This window comes from Eurytemora carolleeae, unplaced genomic scaffold (assembly GCF_000591075.1).
Source record: "Eurytemora carolleeae unplaced genomic scaffold, Eaff_2.0 scaffold499, whole genome shotgun sequence".
Classification (NCBI taxonomy): Eukaryota; Metazoa; Arthropoda; class Copepoda; order Calanoida; family Temoridae; genus Eurytemora; species Eurytemora carolleeae.
In genome coordinates this window covers 239,688-267,397 of record NW_019396389.1, presented here as the reverse complement: position 1 = coordinate 267,397, position 27,710 = coordinate 239,688, and the positions used below count along the sequence as shown (strand labels likewise).

General features: G+C 32.5%; 2 protein-coding genes across 2 annotated transcripts; both read left to right on the top strand.

The window, feature by feature from the left end:
* The first annotated feature begins 203 nt into the window (after window positions 1–203).
* Window positions 204–26,192, top strand: LOC111702271 (uncharacterized). The gene is made up of 23 exons (XM_023473907.1): window positions 204–318; window positions 1,477–1,548; window positions 10,776–10,933; window positions 11,603–11,691; window positions 13,084–13,155; window positions 13,689–13,742; window positions 14,124–14,162; window positions 14,763–14,939; window positions 15,219–15,428; window positions 15,651–15,752; window positions 15,875–15,960; window positions 16,978–17,108; window positions 18,318–18,503; window positions 18,575–18,630; window positions 18,974–19,106; window positions 19,774–21,031; window positions 21,188–21,399; window positions 21,524–21,661; window positions 21,989–22,034; window positions 22,400–22,515; window positions 23,479–23,560; window positions 24,278–24,437; window positions 25,038–26,192. The coding sequence occupies exons 1-23, from the start codon at window positions 204–206 to the stop codon at window positions 25,162–25,164; spliced, it is 3,819 nt and encodes a 1,272-aa protein (XP_023329675.1). The 3' UTR covers window positions 25,165–26,192.
* LOC111702284 (transcription initiation factor TFIID subunit 12) lies at window positions 25,331–27,458 on the top strand. The gene is made up of 2 exons (XM_023473927.1): window positions 25,331–25,813; window positions 27,013–27,458. Exons 1-2 carry the CDS (start codon window positions 25,350–25,352, stop codon window positions 27,296–27,298), a joined length of 750 nt encoding a protein of 249 aa, XP_023329695.1. The 5' UTR covers window positions 25,331–25,349; the 3' UTR covers window positions 27,299–27,458.
* The last annotated feature ends 252 nt before the right edge of the window (window positions 27,459–27,710 follow it).

The window sequence follows — 27,710 nt, the reverse complement described above, 5'->3', positions numbered from 1 at the left end:
GCTAGCATACACTGTGAAGTCAACTCAGCTGACGCTGGACTTATATTTCGAAAATACCGAATATTCTACAGCTGGTGTCCAAAAATTCAGTGACAACTGTGATATCGTCTTCGACCATGCGTCATTTTTTTATGAACACGATTATTGCAGTATTCTAGATTAAACAACTTATATCGAAAACGCTTGGTCTTGAGATTTTCAAAATGGTGTATCTAAATTGTCGTATAGCGGGAGTGTACGCTGGCGTACACTGTGAACTCAACTCAGCTGACGCTGGACTTATATCTCGAAAATACCGAATATTCTATGTTCAAAGAGGTTTTCTAAATTTTGATTGTGAATATTTGTTTACTCCGACTTTTAGGAAGAAGAAATATAAATAAATACAAACGTTTCTGTAGATTAATAAGGATCAGTAAAGGGTACTGTTGTGAATTGGACTGGCGCCACTCTGCAAATGGAGGGTCACTTTAAAATACGCCTACAGTCCCTTTAATAGCTAAGAATAGCATACAATAAAGATAAAGTCATGACAAAAACTCAAATTTTCCAATCCCTATATCTTTGCAATCTAATAGTGTAAACCTTTGATATTTCAAGCTTAGATTATTCAATCCAACATAATTCATACAATGAAAACCAGATAACAATGGAATAGGAAGACGACATTATAGCGATAACTAAGTGTATTTGATATTGTTACAAAGCAAATAGTTTTATTAGGCGCTTATTAAATCACTATTTTAGTGAACTTGGTCTGTTTAAACTGCACAGAAGCTGTGTCTCATGCTCATTGGACTTTTAAAGTTATAACTTTATAGGCTAAAAGTCGCTAAAAGTTTTTATGTTATCACTGTAGTTTGAAACATCTAATGTCTACGACATTGGTTGGAAAGATATAGAGATTAGAAAATCAGAGTTTGCGGCAAAGACTAATTATTTTATACTATCATTTTCCTTAATTAATTGTTAAAATGGTGAACTAGCATAACAGAATGTCTATTTCAAAATACTCTTGATACCCCCATTTTTGAGATTTGGCCACACAAATCAATTTATTTCACCGCCCAAAGATGTTCCTGAGTACTAGAACAATAAAAATTTAATAAAAAACTGTTAATAATTTTAAAATCAAAACCGCATTTTTTAAGTTTAACAAAGTGCCGCGAATTTTTCAATTTGAAGTAAGTTATAATTTGATTTTTAATTAATTATAAATTACTTGTCCGAAAACCCATTTTTAAATTAGAGATGGGCAAGATGTTTCAAATATTCAAAAGATCAGAAATATTTGTGGAAATAGTTGAACTACTGTTACAATGCTCTCTTATACTTTTGAAGAGTTCAACCATCCATGCTGAGTTTAACTACTTCCTCTTATTTATCAAATCTGACCTCAGTAAGCTTTTTGAATTTTTAACCATGTTTTTAAACTTAGAAGTACTTTGTTTTCTTGAATGTAAACCTGAACGCTAGATGGGCAAACTACAACGTTTAAAGTCGGAGATAGTTTCAACGTAACATGGCATCTTGGGTATCCTCACAGAGGTAATAATATATATAAAGTAGAAATCTCTGTTTGTCCGATCATAACTCAGTAACCTCTGGACAAATTTGCCTCAAATTTTGATTGAAGAACTCGGTGGAACTTTCTTATTAGTTCTTAGCTTGCAGTTTACAAATTTTTAATTGAGTGGGTTGACTTTTATTGAAGTATAGTTAGTTATCAGGCAAAGCTGGGTTTACAAGCTATTCTATATTTATAAAGTAATTATCTCTAATGTTGGTTTGTATTTACGATCATAATTTATGAACCCCTTGACCGATCTTTGTCTTAAACTTTGATTTCGGAAAATAAGTTGTGCGGGCTGACTTTAAAGTGTAAGATTATTTTTCAGTCAAAGCTGTGTTCTATACATATATATAAAGTAGTAATCTATGTTTGACATAACTCAGGAACCCCTTAATCTCTTTAAGACACAAATTTAAATCGGAGACCTCATTAAAACCATGAAATGTTTTTAGCTTGGTTTGAATATTTTTAGTTTAGTGGAATGAATTAAAAAAAATCCCCTCTATTTTCTTATTGTGATACAAATTTATAACATTTGATACGTATTTGGAAAGCCCTTGACCCAGCAGAATTAAATCTGCAAAAATATTTCAAAATTTTTAAAACCTAAATGTGTATTCAAGAAAAACTGAAAATTCCTTTTAAAGGCGTTTGTGTAAAAATCTGTGCAAAATTTCTTTGCAAATTGTACAATCTGGTTGCTTTTTTTTAGAGGCTTTCCAAAGAGCTATAAAATGTTGAATGTTGAATCGGGATTAATGCTTGATCCCCTTTTTTCTTAATCTCCAGATTAAATAATGCTTGTTCTCCTCTTGTTGTTATTAATCTCCAGATTAATTAACCGATCGGGATTAAGGATATCCCATATCAGCTTAGCCGAGACTGAGATTTTTCAGATAAGATAAGTTTCTTCTGGTAAGAAGAAAACATTAAGTTCTCTTTACAAAACATGGTTTTTTCCCGCATTTTCTTGCATCAGGTCCAAAGAATGAAGAGTTATCTATTTTCCTGGTCCAGACCCTAGTTCTGGATCCAGTTCAGGTTCATGGTTCTGGTTTGTGTTGCAGTATAGTTCCTGCTACTGCCGATATTGAAAGAAAGCCTACGCACGCGACTACTCAGTTCTCAGTTGCTCTCTGGCAGCTGAATTGTTAGGATGTTGCAGTCCTGGATTCTAGGACTAAGCCTTATTTGGGCAACAGATACTGTTAGGAACTGAATTAGTGATACATTATTTTAAAAAGCAGGATTTCACCGGGATGGAAATGGAAAACGTTTCCGTCATTTGAATATTAATAAATCCTTATTTTTTTTGTTTTTTTTCCGCTCTGTTAATTAGCTTGACAAAATATCTTTGAATTTTAGAATTGGATCCATTTCTTCTTTGTATATTCAAGGTTCAATAAATACTAAAATATCTAAGAACTGAGTTATATTATTCAGATTGCCAAAAATAAATCTTTGTTATCTTAATCATGTAATAATTATGACTTGAAGAACCTATATGAGAGCTCCAGGGGAAACATTTGTTTTAACTTTGTAAATTTTTTTCACGCTTTCTGGAGTATTTACTGCAAAATTTACTACACTTTGTACTGTTTACTGTACAGAGCGTCCCATATCATATTAGATAATCTCCAATCTTTAACGCCAAAATAATACTCGAAAAATCTAGCATTTTATACCAAAAATTTTTTATTATTAGCCTTATTCAATTTCTTAAAATGATTCATTCTTCTTAAATTTTCTGATTTGTCCCCCAAATCTTAATTTAGACCCATTGACGCGGTCTAATTTGATGTGGGACACCCCGTACATCCCCAGGATTTTTTATACTTCATTTTTATTGTGCAGTTTGTGTTGTTGACTAATTTGATAAAATGTAGTGGACATGTCTCCCTGACCTATCCTCCAGCCCGAGGCCTCAGTTTGGATTTCTTGGATAATATAAGAACCAAGGCACCATGTGGAATGCCAAAAGGAAATTTTACATTTCAAAGATTAATTCTTTATTGACATTTATGATAAATTGAAAAATTGCCATTTTCATTTTATTTTTTTTTTGGATACTCGATTACTTTCCTATAGTTATGCGAAAAGGAATTGAGTCTTTGCCGAAAACTCAAATTTTCCAATCCCTATATCTTTGCAATCTAATAGTGTAAACCTTTGATATTTCAAGCTTAGATTATTCAATCCAACATAATTCATNAATAGAAATATAGTATGGCGGTAACATCTATCTTCCTATCTATCTCATTATCCAATCAGAGTTATGTATCCTTCAATCGGCCCTATCAGTAAATGGAAATATTTGCTTCTACTGAAACTATGGCGCCGTAATGTATTAAAGACCCAAATTTAAATCGGGGACCTTATTAAAACCATGAAATGTTCTTAGCTTGGTTTGAATATTTTTAGTTTAGTGGAATGAATTAAAAAAAATATATTACTTTCCGGACGAAGCTGTGTCCCAAGCTAGTATCTATATATATACATATAATCTCTGTGTGTCTGTTCATATCTCAGAAACCCCTTGACCGGTTTAAGTCTCAATTTTTATCTTGTCAGCAATAATCTTCTTAGCTTGGTTTAAAAACTCTTAGTTTTGTGAGTTGACTTTAAACGGGAAAACTTATAGCTTCCAGGCAAAACTGGGTTCCAAAGCGAGTACAGGGTAGTAAGAATAATTGTGAAAAATCTAAAAATATTAAATTTAAGAAATGAATTAATGATAGTATAAGTGAAAACATATTGGTTCTCTGTTAGGATAAGTTGATTATTTCCGAAGTAATTTTGTTGAATTAAATAGTTAATTTGATTAACGTAATCTAAATCAATCTTGATTAAATTCAATTGAATTGAATGAAAGGGAAACTTATCTTTAAAACCAGCTGTGTAGTGTAAAACACATTTTTATATCTGCAGAATTTATGAAGAATATCAACGGTTTTAAAACTAATCCCGTGGTTTAATGTGGTTCCCCTTGTTCATCTTGGTTTTACAAATACAGTATTTCTCCTTCTAATCAAAGACTATGTTCACAAGTAATAAGATATGTGCATTGTCTCTTGATAAGTTTATAGACGGCTTTTTTATCTTTAAGAAGCTTCAAAATATTTTTAATCTTATTTCAAAATGTATGCTCTTTGAGTTTGGTGCTTTTACTTTGTGCTAAAGTGGAACTAACATCTACTTTTTTACTCTACAGAGGTTTGGTCCATCACTGAATTTGAAATGAAATAGGTCTTTGCCACAGTCCAAATTGTCTAAATCTTATATCTTTTTAACCTAATGGTGTACACCTTCAAACCTAGATTATTTGATCCCACAGATTTCATGTTTTGAAAGGTCTACGACATTGGGTTGTAAAGATATAGGAATTAGAAAATCAGAGTTTGTGACAACGCCTCAATTTCTTTGTACTCCGACATAATACATACGGTCAGAGCGAAAAATTAAAACTGTGAGTTGATAAATCTTTTTGTTCATGTGTTTTTTAATAAAAAGCCTAGTTGTAATTGCCAAATCAAAAACAGTGATCATTTATAACATGTTGTTAACGGATAACATGAGCAAACACACCAGATAAATTGAACAATAGGCCCGTTGGAACACTAGTGGGGGATATATATTTTCCCCAGACAAATATTTCCAGGTTGGCCGCAAACACACACAACAGAGTAACCCCCGTCTCAAGAAAATCGATAACAAAAGCTTTATTTCCTAAAAAATAACATAAATTATAGGTTGGTTACTTGTACAAATGTTATAATAAATATTAATAATAGAAAAAATCTTACAATTTATTAGCGGATGATAAAGGGGTTAACTTATTGTTGATCAATATTAAAAGACGTTTTTAAACTTCTGAAATAAATGACAGTTGAATATTAACGAAAGTCACTAATTCTTCATATGAAAATATTCTTTGTTTAACTTTTGAAATGGATTCACAATAAACGAGAGTGTTTAGACTCCGTCCCCGGAGAACAAAGAAAATGGGGCTGAAATTATTTGGTTTGGTGTCTCCGAGAGGGGATTTTAAGTTAAAGACGACATTACACGGCGATCTTAAAGTTTATGGTTAACACATGTGATTGCAAAATAATTATCCTTCAAATTTTAGTTTTTCGCACATCCTTCCCCAATAAAGTAATTCTCCTTATCAGAGGCCCTAGGTTTAGTTGAGAAACCAACATTTGGGATTCCCTTTATTCTTTCCAAGCCTATTTTCACATTTCTAAATGATTGTTCACATAATAGAACAACATGATTTTGTTTGTTCTTGCATTTTATTATTGCTTACAATAATTTTATGCAAAAAATAGGCACAAATAAAAATAGTTTTTGAATATTTTTTTTATTGTTCAAATATGAAAACAAAACTTGAAAAACTAGCTAAAAAGTTTTCAAATAATGCTTTGCAAAAAAGTTGTTATGGTTTTTGCACACAATTTTTCTTTAAATGACGCCGTAAATATAATGATTTAAAGATAAGGTGAAAGAATTGCATTTCGTTGCTTTAATAAGATGAAAACCAGATTTCTTTGTTAGAATACCATCATTGTTAAATAAATAAAGGTTGCACAACAATTCTTAAACTTTTAGTGTTGTCAACATTAAACCTCTTTAGGACTGTACAAGCTAGGTGTAACATTATAAATGCTAAGATCCTTTGATTAAAATGATTTCGGGAACTTTGCCCCCTTTTTATGAAATGACTTTAGTTCTATACAATACTGCAGATTTTTAAAAGCCTCACGAGTAACTAATGCTACGGAATAAAATTCCGTCAAGATATGGCAGGAATTACAAAAATCATTTGCATTTAATAAGGGGAGACTTACTAAATACTGTACACTTAGTGTAACTGTACATTCACTGTAAACTGTACACTAACTGTAAACTGTACATTAACTGTAAACTGTACACTAACTGTAAAATGTACACTAACTGTAAACGGTATATCTGTGTAAACTGTACACTTACTGTATGTGAAATGTGTAAACTGTAAAATAAATTTGTGTATTCTGTGTAAACTGTTGACTAACTTTGTGTATTCTGTGTAAACTGTAAAATAAATTTGTGTATTCTGTGTAAACTGTTCACTAACTTTGTGTATTCTGTGTAAACTGTTCACTAACTGTGTGTGCACTGTGTAAACTGTACACTAATTTTGTCTGTTCTGTGTAAACTGTTCACTTACTGGGAGTGAACCGTGTAAACTGTTCACAAACTGTAAGTTGTACAGTTTGAACTGTATACACTTGCTGTAAGCTGTACCGTTTAAACTGTACACTTATCACCCATTTAGAAGATATACGGCAATGAATTAGGCCTCAAAGCGAATGAAAACGTTTGAAAAATGTTTATTGTTGAAAAGTTTTTAGATTAAACTTCTCAGGTTTTCATCTCTCTCGAACCAGGAGAATAAGATTATGCATCAAAGCCGAGTTGAAATATAGAATTTAACACTTCCTCTGCTTTTCAAAACTTAAACATTTTCAAAAGCTCATAAGACGTTTGGTCTTTATTTTAAAAAATTTTGTCATTTATCAACTACCGGAAATCGAAAATGATTTTCAATTCGTCTCCTAATTCCCATGTTTTTGGGACACACAATGTTTTAGTCCTATTAGGACTTATCAGAATGGCTCAATTCGTCAGTTTTTGATTTTGCAGTTGGCGGGGGGCAATTGAACCATGAATCCTTGGATTATGGATCAAACACGCTAACCACTGCTCCATCAAACCCTGATGATTGGGTAATGAATGCATTATATATTTATACATAAAGATATATAAAGCAGAAAATACAAATATATTTTTTGCCTCTCCAACCTAGACTCGCCTTACACATTAATCAAATTGGTTTAATATGTAAATCAGAGAAATAAAACATCAAGAAATTATAAATTTATTCACAAATATTGTAATCGTCTTTGATACACGCGAGGCATTTTTTCTAACAACATTTTCTCTTTACACTGAAAACATTTCAAATCAAAAACACCAAAATGGGATTTATTAAATGTTGTCTGTCTTTTTTGTACATCATTGGGGCTTTATTATTCAGTTTATCAAGTTAAACCCAAAATGTTTTAAGGAATTGAGTCGTTGCCACAAACTCATATTTTCTGACCCATATTTCTTTGCAACCTCATGGTATAAACCTTTGATATTGAAAACATAGGTTATTTTATCAGAATTCAAAGTTTAAAATATCTAAGGTCTCCGGCATTAGATTGCAAAGATATGGGGATTAGCAAATCAGAGTATGTGGCAAAGACTCAATTTCTTTCCACTATTTTTATTACTTTCCGGTTAAAGTAGGTTATAGACCACATATGAACCTTTTTGCTCTTTATTTACATTTATAAAGTAGTAATCTCTGTTTGTCTGTCTATTTGTATGTCCGATCATGGACCCCTTGAATAATTTGCCTCAAATTTGATTGGGGAACTCGGAGTTTTCAAATAATATATTTGAAAAGGCGAAAAGGTCTATTAGGCAGCTGCAGGCTAGTTAAACCAACAATGTAGGATTCATTAAAGTACAGGGTTACCCACAAAGAATGAAACTTCAGAGACGACTGTACGGAAATTATTAAGACGTTTTTCTTACAGTCTTGGATCCCTGCAACTGGAAACTTGGAATCCTTCATTAGATTAGTTTAATACTATATTTCACCAAATTATACCAAATTTACCCTTCAGATCATTATATTTAGGTCGTCATTAAAGTTTAATCCTTTGTGGGGGACCCTGTATATGTTTGTAATGTTTGAGAGACAACATAGAACAAGTTTTTATTTAGAATGACAACCAGAATTATTTAATAGATCCTGCAGGCAATTATACTTCTATACCTTTACAATACATACAATACATATACTCATCAAACATTTCAATAAAATACAGAATTAATGGGAACTAGGGTTTATACTGAATAGTTAGATTTACTACTGGATTTGTCATCAAGAGATATAAGCTTAAATTGTTTTTCACCATTTACATTCTATCAATGGTGTTTAGTGTGAACTATTCAAATGTAGGTTTATAAGATAAATATAATTGTACAATCTAACCTTTCAGGGTTCTCCCAAGTACCTTAGGTAACAGATTCATGTTGAGAACGAATTATTAGGGTCGGATTCTGCAGTAAGGCTGGTATGTTTGCACTTCTTGCAATATTGTCTAGCTTGTATATTTTACTCAATAATTGGCAAAGCGTACATCTCGTGATATCTACCATTTTTTGAGCTTTGAATAATAACACTTTATGTTTGCCAATGACATACAATCCGACCTTATGTTTTATTTGTTCAGTTTAGACCTTTCAATGGTGTTTTTAAGAGCAATTGTTAGAAAAATGGCAATACGGAATTATTATATGAGAATTTAAACAGTAATACAGGGGCAAAACTAAGATACTCAATTATCTTTTAGGCTGTACACCAAATATTTCGTTCTCTCCGTAAATATTTTATCTAAGGTACCTGAGAGAACCCTGAGAAATTAGATGTTTTGAACAAATGAATTTATCTGAAAACCCTACATTTGACTATTGTGTGTAGTGTGGTGCATATAGCACATACAAAAAAAATAATATCTCTTTTTCCCCACGTTCACCTCAATACAACCAATTAAAATTCTAAGAATGTAAAATGTTTTCTAAACCTTATTACGTCTATTTCCCAAAGGTTAACCACTACATTTTGTTGAAATCGCTAATTTCAATTTTGAATATATTTTAGTTCAAATTTTAACAAGTTGGGAATGATAAGTATCGAAAAACACTATTTTGCTTAAAAATTTTAAACTGCAATTTAAAAGCTCACTAAAAATAATTTTAAGCAAATCTTTTTTTATAATATGCTTTCTACTTGACATATTTTCTACTATTTACCTATTGAGCAATTAAAAGAAATTGTTTTGCATTATAACATTTAAATACAAGTTAAACTTTAACCATTACAATTATAACCTCAAGTTTATGAAGTGCATTCATTTTACTGTAGTTATTTTTAAACTAAAAGCCTAGAAAACAAACTTAAATCAAGTATTAAAGATTAGATTTTTTTTCAATTTAAATATGCATTTAAAATGATTATACAGGGTGCCCGAAAAAAAACGTGACAGTTGAGATTGTCTAGACTTAAAAATAGTCTTTTATCGCCTTCTACTGATCCATTCAAACGACTGAAAAGTCACATGCAACCGTTTTTTCATACACCACGCTCCACCGGTGTACATTTGAATATCCGAGCTGGGCCAACCTTTTAGCTCCTAGTTTGGACTGTATACCGCCAATTTACAATTACTAAACCAGCAGAGGAGTGAGACACACTTTGTCCTCAATTATCTATGCAAGACGACCTCTAAATCGTCTCTCAGCTCTCATGATCAAAAATATATCTTTTCAAATAAACCGTCTATACGGCCGTATAGCTTAATGTTCACTAGATTAAACAGATATAAAATGTCGTCTTATTCAAGACATCAATTAAAGAGAATTGAAGTATTGTAGGTTTCTACAGAGAGGACAAGAATTATTTTTTATAATCTTTATCTATATAATATTGGCAAAAAAACATTTCGTAAACACAATTGTAGTCGTTCCCAGTTAAACATTAAGAAATAGAACCTAAAACTATTAGTCTATGGATTTCTAAAACTATTAGTCTATGGATTTCTAAAACTATTAGTCTATGGATTTCTAAAACTATTAGTCTATGGATTTCTAAAACGTGGTCTATCATTTCTTTACTTTAAAAATTGACGAGAAAGGAATTGAGTCTTTGCCAAGAACTCTGATTTTATAATCCGTAGTTTTGCAACTCAATGTCAAACTATGAATTTTGCTAGTTCAAATGATTTAAGTTTGAAATATTAAAATTGTTTACACAATCAGGTTGCAAAGATATAAGGGTTTAGAAAATATACTAGTGGCAAAAACTCCGATCCAATCATTATTCAATGTATTAAAATAAGCAGAATTGTTCGACTGTATAATTTCTTCGTCAATCTTAAAGTTACAATGAGGTAAGACTCCATTTTGGAAAGTTCAGTGGACGTAAAAACTTTAAAAAAATGTTTTTCCTTAATTAATTATAGGAAATCAAAGACGATTCAAGTCGTCCCTGAATCCTCATGATTATTGGAACAATAATACAATAATAATTTAACGTTGTGTTTAGGTGGGTTTAAACTTGAGCTCCTGGATGCAAACGACAAGTTGCTGAATCCCTTGACTCCGGAGGGGGCTGGAAATAAGAAGGACGGATTTGATGATGAGGATTCAACTCAGCAATCCTTCTCCGTAACTCTGCCAACAAAAGAATGTTTAAACTGCTCGGTAGGTTTAACGACGCGTGACAAACTGAGATAAAGAAGAAGAGGAAAATTCCATTGATGAATTATGGCGTCATAACCATAACAAAACCCTTGCAAATAAAGATTTTGCGGTGACAAAAATGACAAGTTTTGAATTCTTTAATTAGTATTTAATTTGCAATTATATTATCTTAATGGTTAAAAACAATTTTAAGTGGAACCAACCATATTTGAGCCGCGTCTCAAATTTAAGCCGCGGCTCAAATTCTTTAAATTCGGCTCCAGGGCATGCTTAGATTAGTTTGAAACCGAACTTTGCCCCAATTTATGTACACATTTATAAACAATCTCTCAATTTTGATCAAATAAATAAATTGATTCTCATTCCTATATCTTCGCAACGCATTGTCGTAGACCATGAATTTTTCAAACTATGAATGGTGTTAGATTAAATAATCTAATTTTGAAATAGCAATAGTTTACACCATAAGGTAACAAAGATATAGGGATAAGAAAATTTGAGTTTGTTGCAACGACATTTAATATTAATGTGTAAACATTTTTTATTTCAAATTTATTTTATTTGATCTAACATAATTCATCTGTTGGCATTGAGTTGCAAAGATATAAGGATAAGAAGATCAGAGTTTGTGTCAAAGACTCAATTCTTTTATTTATTCTATATATTTAGATTAGGTTGGTTCGGCAGGCTGCAGAGTGGGGAGGAAGATACAGCTTCTGGTCTTGCTCAGATATAGATATTGTAAAGAACACACAGAGGTCAGTTTTCATACTGTGGATACAGTTGTAACCAGACAACAGTAGAATGATTGTCGTCTTCTTTATTTCTTTTAATTGTGAAATTTCGGTAAATATTTTGTAAATGTAAACAAATTTTTTCTAACAAATATGCACTGACAATTTTCAGAAATACATCAGTTAGTTTTACGTTGTTGAAGGGGGCGGGATAAAAGTACGTGTTTAGTAAAAGTCCACCCCTGCATAACAAATAAATTAATCTAAACCACTTTAATCTACAAAGTCACCAATATTGGCTAAACGTTTCATTTTTCATCCTGTGTTCTGACCCCCTGAATAAAACTTGGCCAAATTTGTCATCCTGTGTTCTGACCCCTTGTTAAAACTTGGCCAAAGGAATTGAGTCTTTTCCATAAACTCTGATTTTATAATCCCTATATCTTTGGATTCCAATGTCGTAAATCTTTGATATTTCCAACTTATATTATTTGATCTAACAGAATTCATAGTTTGAAATATCTAAGGTCTACGACATTGGAATCCGAAGATATAGGATTTAGAAAAGCAGAATTTGTGGCAAAGACTCAGTTCCTTTGTCATCCTGTATTCTGACCCCCTGATTAAAACTTGGCCAAATTTGTCATCCTGTATTCTGACCTTCTGATTAAAACTTGGCCAAATTTGTCATCCTGTATTCTGACCCCCTGATTAAACTTGGCCAAACTTGACAGCTTGTATTCTGACCCTCTGATTAAACTTGGCCAAACGAATCACCCTGTTTTCTGACCCTCTGATTAAACTTGGCCAAACGTATCACCCTATTTTCTGAACCCCTTACTAAAACTTGGCCAAACGTTTCACCCTGTTTTCTGACCCCCTGATTAAAACTTCTGACCCCCTGAAGAGGAAGTAATATTTCTTCCCAACTGGAAAAATAGAAGGACGGGATTTATCAGATAATCCTGAATATCCTTGAAGATTAATCAGTTCAGGTTTAAATATGGATCATTATCTCGGCCTGGTTTTCATCAACTTCTCATTAAACCTGTTCTAAACATGATAATTTTTGTCATTTTATTTCCTAATTAACAGGAAGTTAAGTTTTTATCAAGAGGCTGAGTAAAAAATTCGTTTTTCTTGAAAAGATTGGCAAATGGGAACTGTCTTCAAATCATTTTTAAATTTAATTAAATTTAAATTTAAAATTTAAAATTTAAATTTTTATAATTTCATCAATAATGGAGATATCTCAATCCTAAATTTTATTCTAAATTCCATAAAAAATCGACTGGTTCAGAGTTTTTCAGATAAAAATTTACAATTTATGATGTTTTTAAAGGAAGCTTGAAATATAGATTTTATTTTCTTGTATCTATATTTGTTAAAGATATATCTATGAATGTTTATGTTTAGTTCTGTATGCGGAGAGAAAGGAGAGGAGAAGGATGGATCCTGCTCCTGTAAACCTGGAGCATACGGAGACAGGTAGGAGGAGATCCAGATAGAGTTAGAGAGTAGAGGAATAAAGTAGAAGAAAAATGATTAGTAGAAGTAGAATAAGGATTGGTAGGGGTTGAAAGAATGTATTCTATAGTAGTGGACGAATATGTAGTGGTAATGTTTGCAGTGTGATTCAACCAAATATGACAACATTTTTATTAAAAAATTGATTTACTTAGATGCTTTCGATACTGTACTGTGCCTTCATAAAACAGAAAAAACATCCAACATATTTTTTAATACGCAATTTGTCAAGAAGTCAAAGGTTAAAGATTAAAGATTAAAGAGTAGGAGTGAATAAAAAGAGTAGTGGAGTGTGGAGAAGTAGGAGAGTAGGGTAGGAAAGGAGTAGGAGTATTAGAGTAAGAGAATAAGAGTAGGAGTAGATTAGAATAAATGAATAAGAGTAGGAGTAGGAGTAGAAGAGTAGAATAGGGGAAGACAATGGATACGATGATAAGAAGGAGTATGTGTATAAGTATAGAGATTAATATTAAATGTCGTCTTGATTATCCTAGATGTGAATTTACAGAGGAATGCACAAAAGATGAGGATTGTGGAGGACCAGACAGGGATCCAAGATACATTTAAATTATAAGATCTTTATAAGAGTTTTCAAGAAAATAAAAATAATGAAAAATATGTTCAGATTACACAAAAAAACAATATTTTATTTTTGTTTTAATAAAATCTAGCAAAGAAGTATATTTAATTTATAACTGAAATGTGCTTTGAATATTTCTAGCAAAAAGTAAAAAAATTTGAAAGAAACAAATAGCAAACGTTTGATTGAACTTTCAAGTTGTCTACAGTTCTCATCGTCTTTTACAGATGTTTGGAACTTTTAATAAGTTATAACTAAGGACCAAAACAATATATACGAATAAATATCTCTAAAAAAAAATTCACAAAATTATTTTTTTTAAATTTTATATATTTTGTATTTGCCGCAGAGGTGAATGTATACTACCTGAGGGAACAACATTACCTAGGTAAGTAAACTAGCATATCTTTATTATTTTTGCGGATTTTTTGTTTTGGGATTAATGTTTTAAAATATTTAGTTTCAAAAATTTCCCTAAATCTAAGGATTATACATTGTCCCATGTATTTGTTTACTAACTAAGTGTACTGCAGTTTTTAAGAGGAATATAAGCAATACTTTGTTATCTAAATATATAAAGTAGTAATCTCTGTTAGTTTGTTTGTATATCCGATCATAATTCATGAACACCTCGACAGATTTTCATTTGAGAACTCGGAATAACCACGGAAATGTTCTTAGTTTGGTTTTGAGATTCTAAATTGAGTGGGTCGACTTTAATAGGGGGAAAAATAGTCAAAATCGTAATTTAAGACTAAGTGCGGATAAACGGCGGGAGTAACTTTGAGTAACCTGTGCAATGCTGGGAATCAAAGCTAGTATTAATATGTTATAAGCTGAATAAGTAGCACTTTCTTTGTTTACATTTCTCCCAGAATCTGCAGTACAATTAGTTTAAAACCAAAACTATTAAAGTTTCTGGTATATATACCTTGACTAAGTTAATTAAGCACCCAGAAATATGTTGATTAAGTATGTTTGGTTTCAGAATGGCTCGGGTTTGCTATTGTAAGATGGGATACTACGGGAAGGATTGTGGGAAGGAGTCTGTGCTTCGGGAGCATATAAAGAGCCAGGATGGATATAGTATGCAAGAGCTGAGTGATAACCTTTCCCTTTACTGGAGAAAGGTTGAAGACAAACAAGAAATCGAGATTGCTCTCAGGAATTTCATTCATTTTTTTTAAACAATGCAATCTCTGTCAAAAACTCAAATTGTATAATCCCCATTTATCTTGGCAACTTTAGTATTTTAAACTTAGATTATGTCACTTAACTGAATTCATATCTCGGTCTCCGACATTGGATTGCAAAGATTTATGGATTAAAAAAATCAGAGTTTGTGGCAAAGACTCAAATCAAATTTTAAAAATCGAAAAACTTATTTTTCCGAAAATTCCTAAATTAAATTTGTTTTTAATTTGGTTTAACTTGAATGATTTAGAGGAAAGACGAAGAATTATGTTGCGGTTGGGTGGAGATCTCTTGATACAACCAAGCTCTGTAAATCCCAGTTCACTGGTCTGGAGTACCTGGAGAACGTTGCCGATTACGCCCCAAAGGGAGATATCCATGAGATGGACTGCACTGATATTGTGATAGGGTTCGCCAAGGGTTCTCTGGGTCGGGTTGTAGATTCCTACACTCGAGACAGGTGGGATATTTTAATTCAAACAATAAAAACAAAGCTTGTATAAATGTTTAGGTTGCAAATATTTTTGACCTGCAACCATTTTTTCCCACAATTTACGAGATTGCAGATTTTTTAAATCAAAATTTGTAGTGGAACATTATTTATTTTAGACCAGCCGTAAACCATTCCTGGGTCAAATTATGTCCTCAAAATAGTTTTTTACCTAAAATATATATTTGTCAGATCAACCCCGCTCCGGGATGAGGAGTATGGCGGGACGGAAGATTTAACTGCAGCGCTTGCATACGAGGACGAGTTGACTGGAGAAACCGTTCTTATCTTCAGGTTTACTTCTTATTTCAGAATAAAGTATACATATTCCTAAAAAAATTCTCGAAAACAATGCAATCTCAGTTCAACCACCATACATTGCCGGTCACTCCCTTTTACTCTATCATTATTTTCAGAAAACCTCTTAAAGCCTCCCATCCTACGGATAACAGTATAGAAGACGCTGTAATGCATATCATTTGGTCTCATGGACAATCAAAAGGTGTAAGAAATATAAACTTGTCTGATTCTTATATTATCTCTAAAAGCTATAAATTGGGAACTATAGTCAAAATAAGCTGGAATAATGTAAATCAATTTAAAGTTCATTGTCATCTTTGATCTTAGAAATAGTTTGCGACATTCTACATTGGAACCTGCTTTTAGCAATATATTTTTATGACACAATAATCCCCGAAAAGCCCTAGTGCTGCCATTTCCAAAATGTGGTCTGCTATTTTAGGGCTTTTATAATTACCGGAGATATTAAAGATTTCGTTTAGATTGAGACATTTTCTTGGTTTATTAAATAATTGAAATTTAAACAATTCTAATAACTCTGGTATTCATGCGACAAAATGGCAGACTACATTTTGGAAATCTGTGAAAATTGTTTCCTTAAAAAAATATTGCTAAAAGTAGGTTACCAATATTGAATGCCGCAAACTATTTCTAAGGTCAAAGACGACTTTAAAGTATCAATCGATAAACTTTATTTATTCCGGCATATTTAGAAAGAAAAGCAAGATATCACATTAAAGCATTCTTATGTGTATATAATGTTGTTATAAAGCAAATAGTTTTACCAGTAGTTTGAAAACAAACTTATAGAGTGACATGGGTCTGTGTACACTGAACATTGTACAAATACTACAGCGAGAACCAGAAAACAATGGAATAGGAAGACGACAATAACGCAAGGTTAATTGTAGTTGATGTTGTTGCAAAGTAAATAGTTTTGCTTGACACTTATTAAAGCACTAATTTAGTGAAAGGGGTCTATTTACACTGCATATTTACTGTTTCTCATGCTCATTGGACTTTCTAAGTAACCTTGATTCTAAAAGTTGTCTTATTATTTCAGAGTTTTCTGGTTATCACTGTATGTTTCATTTTCATTGGACTTTTTAGATAATATAACTTTATCTAACAATCATCTTCCTTTTCCACAGTTTTATTTAAGTATATATATACTGTACAGTGCAAACACATATTTAAACTTATTTTGTAAAATGTTCAGGTTCCTTCTCTCATTCTCCTCTCTCCGGATTAGAGAATGGTTCTCCTGCAATACCAGATTTCTATAAAGAGGACGAACTCAAGTATCATGGTCGGAGCAACAGAGGGCTGGTCAAACTTAACCTTCTCCAGGTACGGATACACTACGGAGATAAAAGAAATCATAGACCTTCTCTAGGTACAGGATACACTGGAGATAAAAGAAATCATAGACCTATAGGTACGGATACACTACGGAGATAAAAGAAATCATAGACCTTCTCTAGGTACAGGATACACTGGAGATAAAAGAAATTATAGACCTTTTCCAGGTACAGGATACACTGGAGATAAAAGAAATTATAGACCTTCTCCAGGTACAGGATACACTGGAGATAAAAGAAATTATAGACCTTCTCCAGGTACATAGAAGAAATGTTTTTAAATCTTTTCCATGCTAGAGAAAACTACAGAACTAAATATTAGTACATTTTGGAATATTAGGCTTAATAATGACGGTTAAAACGGCATTTTAGAGGAAAATGTTTCATCGACAAACCCCCTTTTACAGGCATTGTACCTGCTACCTGCTAGAAACACTTTTTAGAACGATAAATCAACATCATGAATATTTGTAGGTGAAGATATTTATTAGAGATCAATATCTATAATATTTCTAGGTTAAGATATAAATTAGAGATCAATATTTATAATATTTCTAGGTTAAGATATAAAGTGGAGATAAAGATTTACAGTATTTCTAGGTTAAGATATAAAGTGGAGATTAAGATTTATAGTATTTTTAGGTTAAGATATAAAGTGGATATTAAGATTTATAGTATTTTTAGGTTAAAATATAAAGTGCAGATTAAGATTTATAGTATTTCTAAGTTAAGATATAAAGTGGAGATTAAGATTTACAGTATTTCTAGGTTAAGATATAAAGTGAAGATTAAGATTTATAGTATTTTAAGGTTTAGAATTAAATTGGGGATTTCGGTTTATAATGGTTCTAGGTTAAGATATAAATTTTAGATTAAGATATGAATTGGAGATTAAGAAACAAATTTTAGATTAAGATATGAATTGGAGATTAAGATATGAATTGGAGATTAAGATATGAATTGGAGATTAAGATATGAATTGGAGATTAAGATATGAATTGGAGATCAAGATATGAATTAGAGAATAATATATGACTTTGAGATTAAGATATGAATTGGAGATTAAGATATGAATTGGAGATTAAGATATGACTTGGAGATTAAGATATGAATTGGAGATTAAGATACAAATTTTAGATTAAGATATGAATTGGAGATTAAGATATGAATTGGAGATTAATATTTATAATATGTCTAGGTTCAGAAGAGCGAAGACGATCTTAATTCTTGTTCCTTCTCCTACCCTGAGGATTGTAGATCTAATGAATCAGGGTGCGATTACTCCGCCTCCTGGTGGAAGGACGAGTCCCACCTGTATGTATCCGTGTCCACCAGGATAGCAGAGAACTGGTTCGGAGCTGGTATTTCTCCAGATAGAAGCATGGTACGGAGCAAAAATCAACACCAAAAATTAATTTCATATAAAAATATTTTAAAATTAATAATTTGCTTTAGGCTAACTCCTTTGTTGTAATTGGAGGGATGGTGAACAGCGAGAAAATAGTTCTTGGGTAAGAGTTCTATTTCAAAAACGTAAATGCAGCAATGCAAAGCAAAGTGACCCTCCATGCAAAGATGGCAATGGCCGATTGACGAATGAATTAGATATTAATGTTTATAATTTTTAAACCTTAGTATTTCATTTGGGAGTTCTCTACAAAAGTGACTAGCAAATTTCTACAATTAAACACTGGCGCATTTCCACAATTAAACACTTTATACCTAGAAAACGATAATATCTTCCACATGATTGATAAGATAAATGTTTCAAGGGTACCGTTGTGAATTGTCATTACCAACTTTGCATGGAGGGTCACTTACAATTACAGTCCCTTTAATCATATTTTCTCATAGTGAGGGAAGACTAACTGGATACAAAGCTCCTGAACTCACGGAGAGATTGGATACTGAAACCTCCTGGGTGAGAAGTGAGGACGGAGTTCAAGCAGCTAAATTTTCTATCCCTCTTTCAGATTATATAAATGATGTAAGTCATTTTTGGGAAACTTAAGGACAAAGGACGATAAACAAAGGACAAGGATGATAAACAAAGAACAAAGACGATAAACAAAGGACGAGGACGATAAACGAAAGACAAGGACGATAAACAAAGAACAAAGACGATAAACAAATAACAAGGAAGATAAACAAAGAACAAAGACGATAAACAAAGAAAAAGGACGATAAACAAAGAACAAGGAAGATAAACAAAGAACAAAGACGATAAACAAAGAACAAAGACGATAAACAAAGAACAAGGACGATAAACAAAGAGCAAAGACTATAAACAAAGAACAAATACGGTAAACAAAGAACAAAGACGATAAACAAAGAACAAGGAAGATAAACAAAGAACAAAGACGATAAACAATGAACAAGGAAGATAAATAAAGAACAAAGACGATAAACAAAGGACGAGGACGATAAACAAAGGACAAGGACTATAAACAAAAAACAAGGAATAAGATAAGAAAAAAAATTATAAAAGACAAAGAGCAAGATGATGGGAAAGAGCAAAAATAATGATATCTATAAGGATACAATCAAGGATAAGGACAAGAAAAAGGAAAAAGGACAAGGACAATGAAAAAAAGGACAAGGACAATAAAAATAGGACAAGGACAAGGAAAAGGACTTTTATCTAAACATTCCAGATTGTGGATCTAAAATCTGAGGATGGATTCCACTTCTTGTTTCCTGTATCTGGTGGAAGTATAAAGGACGGAGATAAACTTGAGATAAGATACCATTCAGATACTCCCACAGTATCGGAGAAGATCAACTTAAACAAATGTTTTGAGTCGGACGGAAAGAAATTATTTACTGAACTTATTCCAACTCAAGGAAAACTTGGAGCAGGATCAAAGCCAGAATCCGAACCTGAATCCGAACCTGAACCAGAATCCGAAACAGAGGTTGAACCTGAATCCGAACCAGGGACTGAAAAGGATTCTGAAAAGTTGCCTAATGACAAATCTGAATCGGAACCTGAATCGGAACCTGAATCTGAGCCGGAGCCTGAAAAGAATTCTGAAAAGTTGGCTGATGAAAAATCGGAATCTGAACCTGAACCAGAATCGGAACCAGAGCGCGAAAAGGACTCAGAAAAGTTGACTGATGACAAATCTGAAGCTGAAGCTGAACCAGAATCGGAACCTGAATCAGAACCAGAGCCTGAGAAAGAGCCTGACGACCAATCTGAATCTGAACCTGAACCAGAATCTGAACCAGAATCTGAACCTGAACCAGAAACAGATTCCGAAAAGTTGACTGAAATCAAAGAAGAATCTGACTCTGAACCTGAACCAGAAACTGAACCAGAACCAGAATCGGAACCTGAACCTGAAACTGATTCAGAAAAGTTGACAGACTCCGATACATTCCTTGAATCAGTTCCAGAACCTGAATCGGAACCTGAAAGTGATCTCGGGAGCAACCCGGAAAAGTTAACAGACGCAAAAGATGAATCTGAAAATGATCCTGAATCTGAACCCGAGACTGAACCCGAGCCTGAGTCTCAACCCGAACCAGAAGCTGATAACGAACCTGAACCAGGATGGGGGAAGGTTGGGACTCATTTCTCCTGCTATAGATCCAGGTCTGGTATTGTAGAGAACAATGAGCTAAACGTAGAAGATATATTTGACTCCTGTGAGGAGAACGGATTAATGAGAATGATCAAGAATGTTGTCGCTGTTGAGAAATCAGGAAAGTATCGTCTAAGTTTCACTTCACTCATCAAGTCAGGAAAGAACGATCCGTTCACACTGAGGATAAGGAGAAAAGACGAGATTATTGGAGAGACAAGGATGCACTTAGGAGCAGTTGCAAATCCTCCAGAGGTCGGAGTGTCAACTACTATTCTTATGATGAAGGATTTGATGCTAGGAGATCTTCTTAAAATAGAAACAGGTAACAAAACAAATCTCTAAAATTCTATATTAATAAAAGAATAAATAGATAGAAATGGACAAAAAAACTTATTGAGTCCTGAGCGGCGCGGTGTGTAGATAACAAAGACTTTTTCTCTTGTTCTATCTTTAAAATTTATGATTTTCTTTAATTCAGATTCTCAACTTGGTAAAAGTTATCTCCGGAGTTCAGACTGGAACCTGCTCCGACTAGAGGGAGATATAATCAGGGACGGTGTTGAGTGTATCTTTACTCAGGATAGGATATTCTGCGGGGAATCAGACCTGGTCAGTGTAGAGCAGGAGAAAACTATTGTTGTTAAATCCACCAATTATTATCAAATATCATTATCTGGATTTTTGACCAAGGTAAGAATAAAGAAAAGCGATAAAAAATTTAAAACATTTTGATTAAAAAAGTTTTAGGAAATATAATAAAACTTATTACAACAAAACGAAAATTGAAACAGAATCTATATGATGTAATATTCAGGATGGTTTTGGTATGGAAGATTTAATGCTGAAGGATGAGATTAGCTCCGAATCCATCCTGTCCATCAGGACGGGTCTCGTCAAGGATCAGAGCTCCGAGCTTGAACTTACAAATCTTACTCTTCCCTTCAGCAATAGTGTAAGTGGAGATTGTTATCAAACCTACCAATGACGTCTTACAAACAAATGTCTGTACTACTGTATACAGTTCGTAGCCCTTAGGATCCGAATACGGAATCTTTTGGCTCTCTCGATCCTTGTGTGCGGTAATATGTAAATCAAAATATGCAAAGTTTTGATCAATTCAATTTAAATTTCGAAAAATACAGAAAACAAAGAAAAAATTCGGATGGCTGTTACTGAAAATTAGATTTTATTCTCAATATAATTTGACATAATTTCATTTTATTATCCAATAGTTAATAGGAAATTTCGCGAACACTCCCTTTAACTTAGTTATTTTCAGGTGATAAGAAAACTAAGCTCTGGATCAAGGTTATCTCTTAGATCAGGTTAAAGAAATCTTTTATTTAAAAAAACTGAAAATAATTTTTGTTTTGTTTTTGTTGCTTAAAATAATCTTGTGTTATGTATATACAAACGTCGTCGTTTATATCAATACAATTAAGACGACTTTCCATTTCAATTTTGATTTCTACCAAGCGCTTTTAAACAGTATTGATACAAATAAATATGGAAACAAAGAGAGGCTGTCAATTTAAAGCTTCTCTTTTTTTTCTTGTAAACTTGTAATTTGAATAAAGCTTGTTAGAAATCAAAACTTAAATAGAAAAGGCGTTTTGATTGTATTAATATAAACGACAACCACTGTACTTAAAATAAAAGTTTTTAGTTTCTCTAATGATAAAACCCTCAGGTTCTGGGGTTGAGGTTGAGGGACGAATTCTTCTTATTCCTAGCTCCGGGTCCGATATATCCTGCTCCGAGACCGAACCCATCAAAACTAAACTTGTCACACTCTCTAACTGCTCGGTAATAATATATCAAAAATAATGGTAAATAGCTAAAAATAATTAAAAAGTTAGAACGATTGAATTGAGTTTTTGCCACAAACTTTGATTTTATTATCACTATTTCTTTGCAACTCAATTTTGTAGACCTTGGATATTTCAAACTATGAATTCTTTGGTTCATTTTTGTTTGAAAACTTTTTTAGTTTTTTTAGATATTTACAAACACTTACAAATATATAACACTATGGTTTTTTCATATTTCAACATATGAACTATAGCCTAAAAACTAAAGAAAAAAAACAATTAAGGTTAAAAAATTAGATTTTATCAAAATTTAAATATTTTGAAAAATTTACAAAAATGTGATGCACACTTTTTAACCTTCAACTTTATCTAAACATTATGATTCATATAAATCACAAAATATTCATGATCATAAATCCATAAAAATTAATCTTAGAATATCCAAAAAACAAATATTAATTTTAGAATATTCAATAAATATTAATTTTAGAATATTCAATAAATATTAATTTTAGAATATCCAAAAATGTTAATCTTAAAATATATCCATATATTTCTTAGAAAATCCATAAATATCAAACTTAGAATGTTCATGATTAATAATCTTAGAAAATCTATAAAAATAAATCTTAAGTTGTTCATAAAAACAAATCCTAGAATGTCCATATAATTGTCTTAAAACAAATCCTAGAATGTCCATATAATTGTCTTAAAACAAATCCTAGAATGTCCATATAATTGTCTTAAAATAAATCCTAGAATGTCCATATAAATGTCTTAAAATAAATCCTAGAATGTCCATATAATTGTCTTAAAATGTCCATATAATTGTCTTAAAATGTCCATATAATTGTCTTAAAATGTCCATATAATTGTCTTAAAATGTCCATATAAATGTCTTAAAATGCTTTTTAAATCATCATGTTTTATGTTAAAATAACGCAGGAGTTATTTTTAGTTGAACACTGAGCAAAGATATAACACGAGGAACGGAGTTTTCACAGCTCCGGCAGATGGAACCTATATGGTTGGGTTCTCAGGTATCTATTACTATCCTTTATACAAAGGAATTGAACCTTTGTCACAAACTCTGATATTCCAATCCCTATATCTTTGCAACCCAATGTCTTAGACCTGATATATTTCAAACTAAGTATACTATTAGATCAAATAATCTAAGTTTGAAATATCAAAGGTTTACTCCATCAGGTTCCAAAGATATAGGGATTTAAGAGTTTTAGTTTGTGACAAAAACTCAATTCCTTTATACAGTTTAGAACATTGGATGGTTTTGATCTTATAAAATCAGTTTTTCAAACCATGCATGCATCAAAATATATCCACCAAGTGATAATATTCTAGAAATCAGAAGGAAATAAAAACTGATTAAAAGAACTGTTAGCGCACTTTTAAGTGACTCGATTTCTTCATGAAATTATAATAGCAATGCCCGATTTACAATGACACCCTTGAAACCTTAAACTGATCAAAATTGTAAAAGATAGAGTCGTGTGTCCAACTAGAAAAGTGTGTTTCTCTGAATTTCTCTATTGTTTCTTAAAAGCAAGAAATGCGCAAGTCATTTTTGCAGAGAAACCACAAATAAAAATAACCCGTTAAAAAAAACAAAAAAACTTGCCTATCTACTTGATCAGACAAAGTTTTTTAGGATACCGTTTTAAATCAGGAATTGTCATTTTTTGCATGGAGGTTCACTTGAAATTACGCATACAGTCCCTTTAAGTTGTTGTCTCTAGGATCCTACCAGGTATCTGGAGAGAGTGTACTTCACACCAATATCCTGAGTAAGAACGGAACGAATCTCCGAACCATGGTTGCTGGGTTCACCAAGATAGGATCTTCCAAGGACTCCGACCTCCAGTTTCTCACCAATAATATTATCGTAGCTAACGTGAGGTGAGACAGATTTTGTTTTTCTAGAAACTTCTAAAAGAAAGTCCTACTTGTTCTACATCGTTCTTTGCAACATGGGCATTTGTCAATTTATACAATCCGGTTTGTCCTACAATGGTATTTAAACATGAAGCAGGAGGAGATAAATCATTAACCCTGCTGTTTGTGTAGGTTGGAGAAGAAGAAGGAGATAAATCATTAACCCTGCTGTTTGTGTAGGTTGGAGGAGAAGAAGGAGATAAATCATTAACCCTGCTGTTTGTGTAGGTTGGAGAAGAAGAAGGAGATAAATCATTAACCCTGCTGTTTGTGTAGGTTGGAGAAGAAGAAGGAGATAAATCATTAACCCTGCTGTTTGTGTAGGTTGGAGAAGAAGAAGGAGATAAATCATTAACCCTGCTGTTTGTGTAGGTTGGAGAAGAAGAAGGAGATAAATCATTAACCCTGCTGTTTGTGTAGGTTGGAGGAGAAGGAGGAGATAAATCATTAACCCTGCTGCTTGTGTAGGTTGGAGGAGAAGGAGGAGATACATCATTAACCCAGCTGTTTGTGTAGGTTGGAGAAGCAGGAGGAGATAAATCATTAACCCTGCTGTTTGTATAGGTTGGAGAAGGAGGAGGAGATCTGTCTGGGAATGGGAACAGGGAAAGGAAGATCTCTGAATGTAAGAAATGAGATCTCCGCGAGCTCTGATCATCCAGCAATCCTTAGTATCCACAGAATTAACTAGAATTGAATTAAATTATGAAATATATTTACTCTGACACATACAATAATGAAACATGTAAGATATGACAGAACGGCACACGTATGATTTCATCCTTATCGTTTTTTTGTGGTTTTACAAATTATACATGAACAGCTCAGCAGGTTTAAAACTGATCAGTATAGGTCAGGGTTCCTAAACAGAGAAGTATGGTTGGGTTCAAGCTTTGTTTTCTCTTGTTACTTGGTTTAGTGCAGGCTAGATATCAGTACGATGATCAATTTATATTATTCCAAGAGGAAAATCCTGAAACCGATATTACTACTATTCCTACAATAACCCCCTCTCCTCCTCCTTCTACTACTACTACTACTACTACTACTACCACAACTGCAACAACTCCTACAACTTCAACTACTACAAATGCGACGACAACTACTTCTACTACAACTATAACAACTATCTTCACTGCAACAACTCCTACAACTACAACTACTACAAATATGCCAACAACTACCATTTCAACTACATCTACAACTACTATTCCAACAACAACTCCTTTTGAAAGCAACGGATGTAAATGTCGATGGGTACCTATGACCACTACCACCACTACGACATCAACAACAACCACAACCACCACAACAACAACAACAACAACAACAACAACAACCACCACAACAACGACGTCCGAAGCAACAGATGTAACACAAGAAATAGAAACAACAACAACAATACCTAAAAATGAAATCAAAGTTGAATCAGATGAATTTCCTGAGTTTGGTATGAATATTATTAAAGAAGAAGTATTTTTTTATGAATGGGTGTGTGAGTGTGAATGGCCCTGGGCTGAGTTTGGTTACGGATGTGCTGCTGCTGCTGGAGCTTGTATCCTACTCGCAGCACTAATCAAAGTTGTCTGTTACAGGAAGAAGTCTGCCAGTAAAGATTTCTCCTATGCAATGGATAATTTTGTTGTAGAGTAATAATTGTTAAAATGATTTTTAATCTATTGTATTATCTTTTATCATAATATTATATAAGAAAAAAATCGCCCTTTTGTTTATTCAAGGCACTATCTAGCTCTGTCACCTTACAATCAGTATGGCATAGATGAGAACCGTAGACGGTAAATGGAATATGCATATAGGGTGTAGAACTTTCATGATATGTAATTCTGAATTCTGAGCATATCTAAAGGAATTGAGTTTTTGCCACAAACTCACATCTTCGAATCGAATATCTATTGGGTTGCAAGGATATATGGTTAGAAAACAGAGATTGTGGGAAAAAGTCAATTCCTTTATCAAAATTCACAATAATATCCAAATTTTCAAAATAAAGAACAGAGAATTATAACAGCTCGTAAATGTGTCAATTGGTCAAAATATGCAATTTACAAAGTTTTGCCAAATATACGTTTTTCTCAAACAAAGTGCAGATCATGATCAAATTTTAACAATAACAATCATGACGCCCCCCCCCCCTCCACAAAAAAATAAAGAAATCTGATTCTGACCATAAAATAAAAGATGTTAAAAGTTCCGAAAGAGAAAAAATGTGAGGTTCATGCAAAAGACACAGAATAGTCAGCTCTATGCAGAGAAGTTGATTTTGTGACGTCCTTTGTGGTTCGGAGTAAGCCATCATTCACTGGATTGAAATGTTTATGCATTTTCAACAATTCTAGCTTTTTCTGTTTATAAATTCCGGGATAAGAGCTGATTAAACTGAACAGAATTTTAACAACTTTATGACCTGAGTAATAATTTGCAAATATCCTTATCATGTTAGTTCTCTAGGTTTTAAACTTTTAGAATAAAAATAGTGTTACTAGCAAAGCAGAATGTTGAGGTTGCAGATTTTTATTCTAACAACTACAACTACAACTACAACAATTGTTGAAGAACCTAAACCTGAGTTTTTTCTAAAAGATGCTGTATCATATAAAGAAGAAGGTGGTGTATCATATACAGAAGAAGATGTTGAATCATATACAGACAATGATGAAGAGTATGAGTTAGTGTGTGACTGTACTTGGTTCAGGGCTCAGTTTGGATACGGTATCTTGGCAGGTCTTGGAGTTGCTCTTCTAGCCGCAGCCTTAATTTACATCTTTCCATTTATGAAGATGTTTCTAAAAAGAAAACCGGCATAGAGCACAATTGACAGAAGCATAGATTCTTTTTGTTCTACTTCTCTATAATTATATTATTCTAAGTAATCTAAAATCTATAATCTACACTGTTCTAAGAAACCTTTTGTTTGTAACATTGAACCTACTGGCGTTTATATCAATAAAATACAGACGAATTTTCTGTTTAAATTTTGATTTTCAGCGAGGTCTTTCAAATCACAAGTTTATAAGTAAACAAAGCGAAGCTGTAAACTGACAGCTTTTTTGTTTGTTTTAATGTTTACTGTTTGAAAGCTTGGTAAAGATCAAAAATTGAAATCGAATGTCGTCATCAATATATTGATAAATATTACGACGACTGTAGTTTAAAAGTCTCGGTTTTATGAGGATATATTTATAGTGTAGAAACACCAAACCAAACTTAATGATTATT

Bases quoted from the DNA above. Each gene is read 5' to 3' on its own strand.
- LOC111702271 (XM_023473907.1), top strand. From the start codon at position 204: ATGGTGTATCTAAATTGTCGTATAGCGGGAGTGTACGCTGGCGTACAC. The intron at 10,934-11,602 runs GTAGGTTTAACG...CTATATATTTAG, and splicing joins AAGAATGTTTAAACTGCTCG to ATTAGGTTGGTTCGGCAGGC. The intron at 13,156-13,688 runs GTAGGAGGAGAT...TGATTATCCTAG, and splicing joins CCTGGAGCATACGGAGACAG to ATGTGAATTTACAGAGGAAT.
- LOC111702284 (XM_023473927.1), top strand. From the start codon at position 25,350: ATGGTTGGGTTCAAGCTTTGTTTTCTCTTGTTACTTGGTTTAGTGCAG. The intron at 25,814-27,012 runs CACCACAACAAC...GATTTTTATTCT, and splicing joins ACAACAACAACAACAACAAC to AACAACTACAACTACAACTA.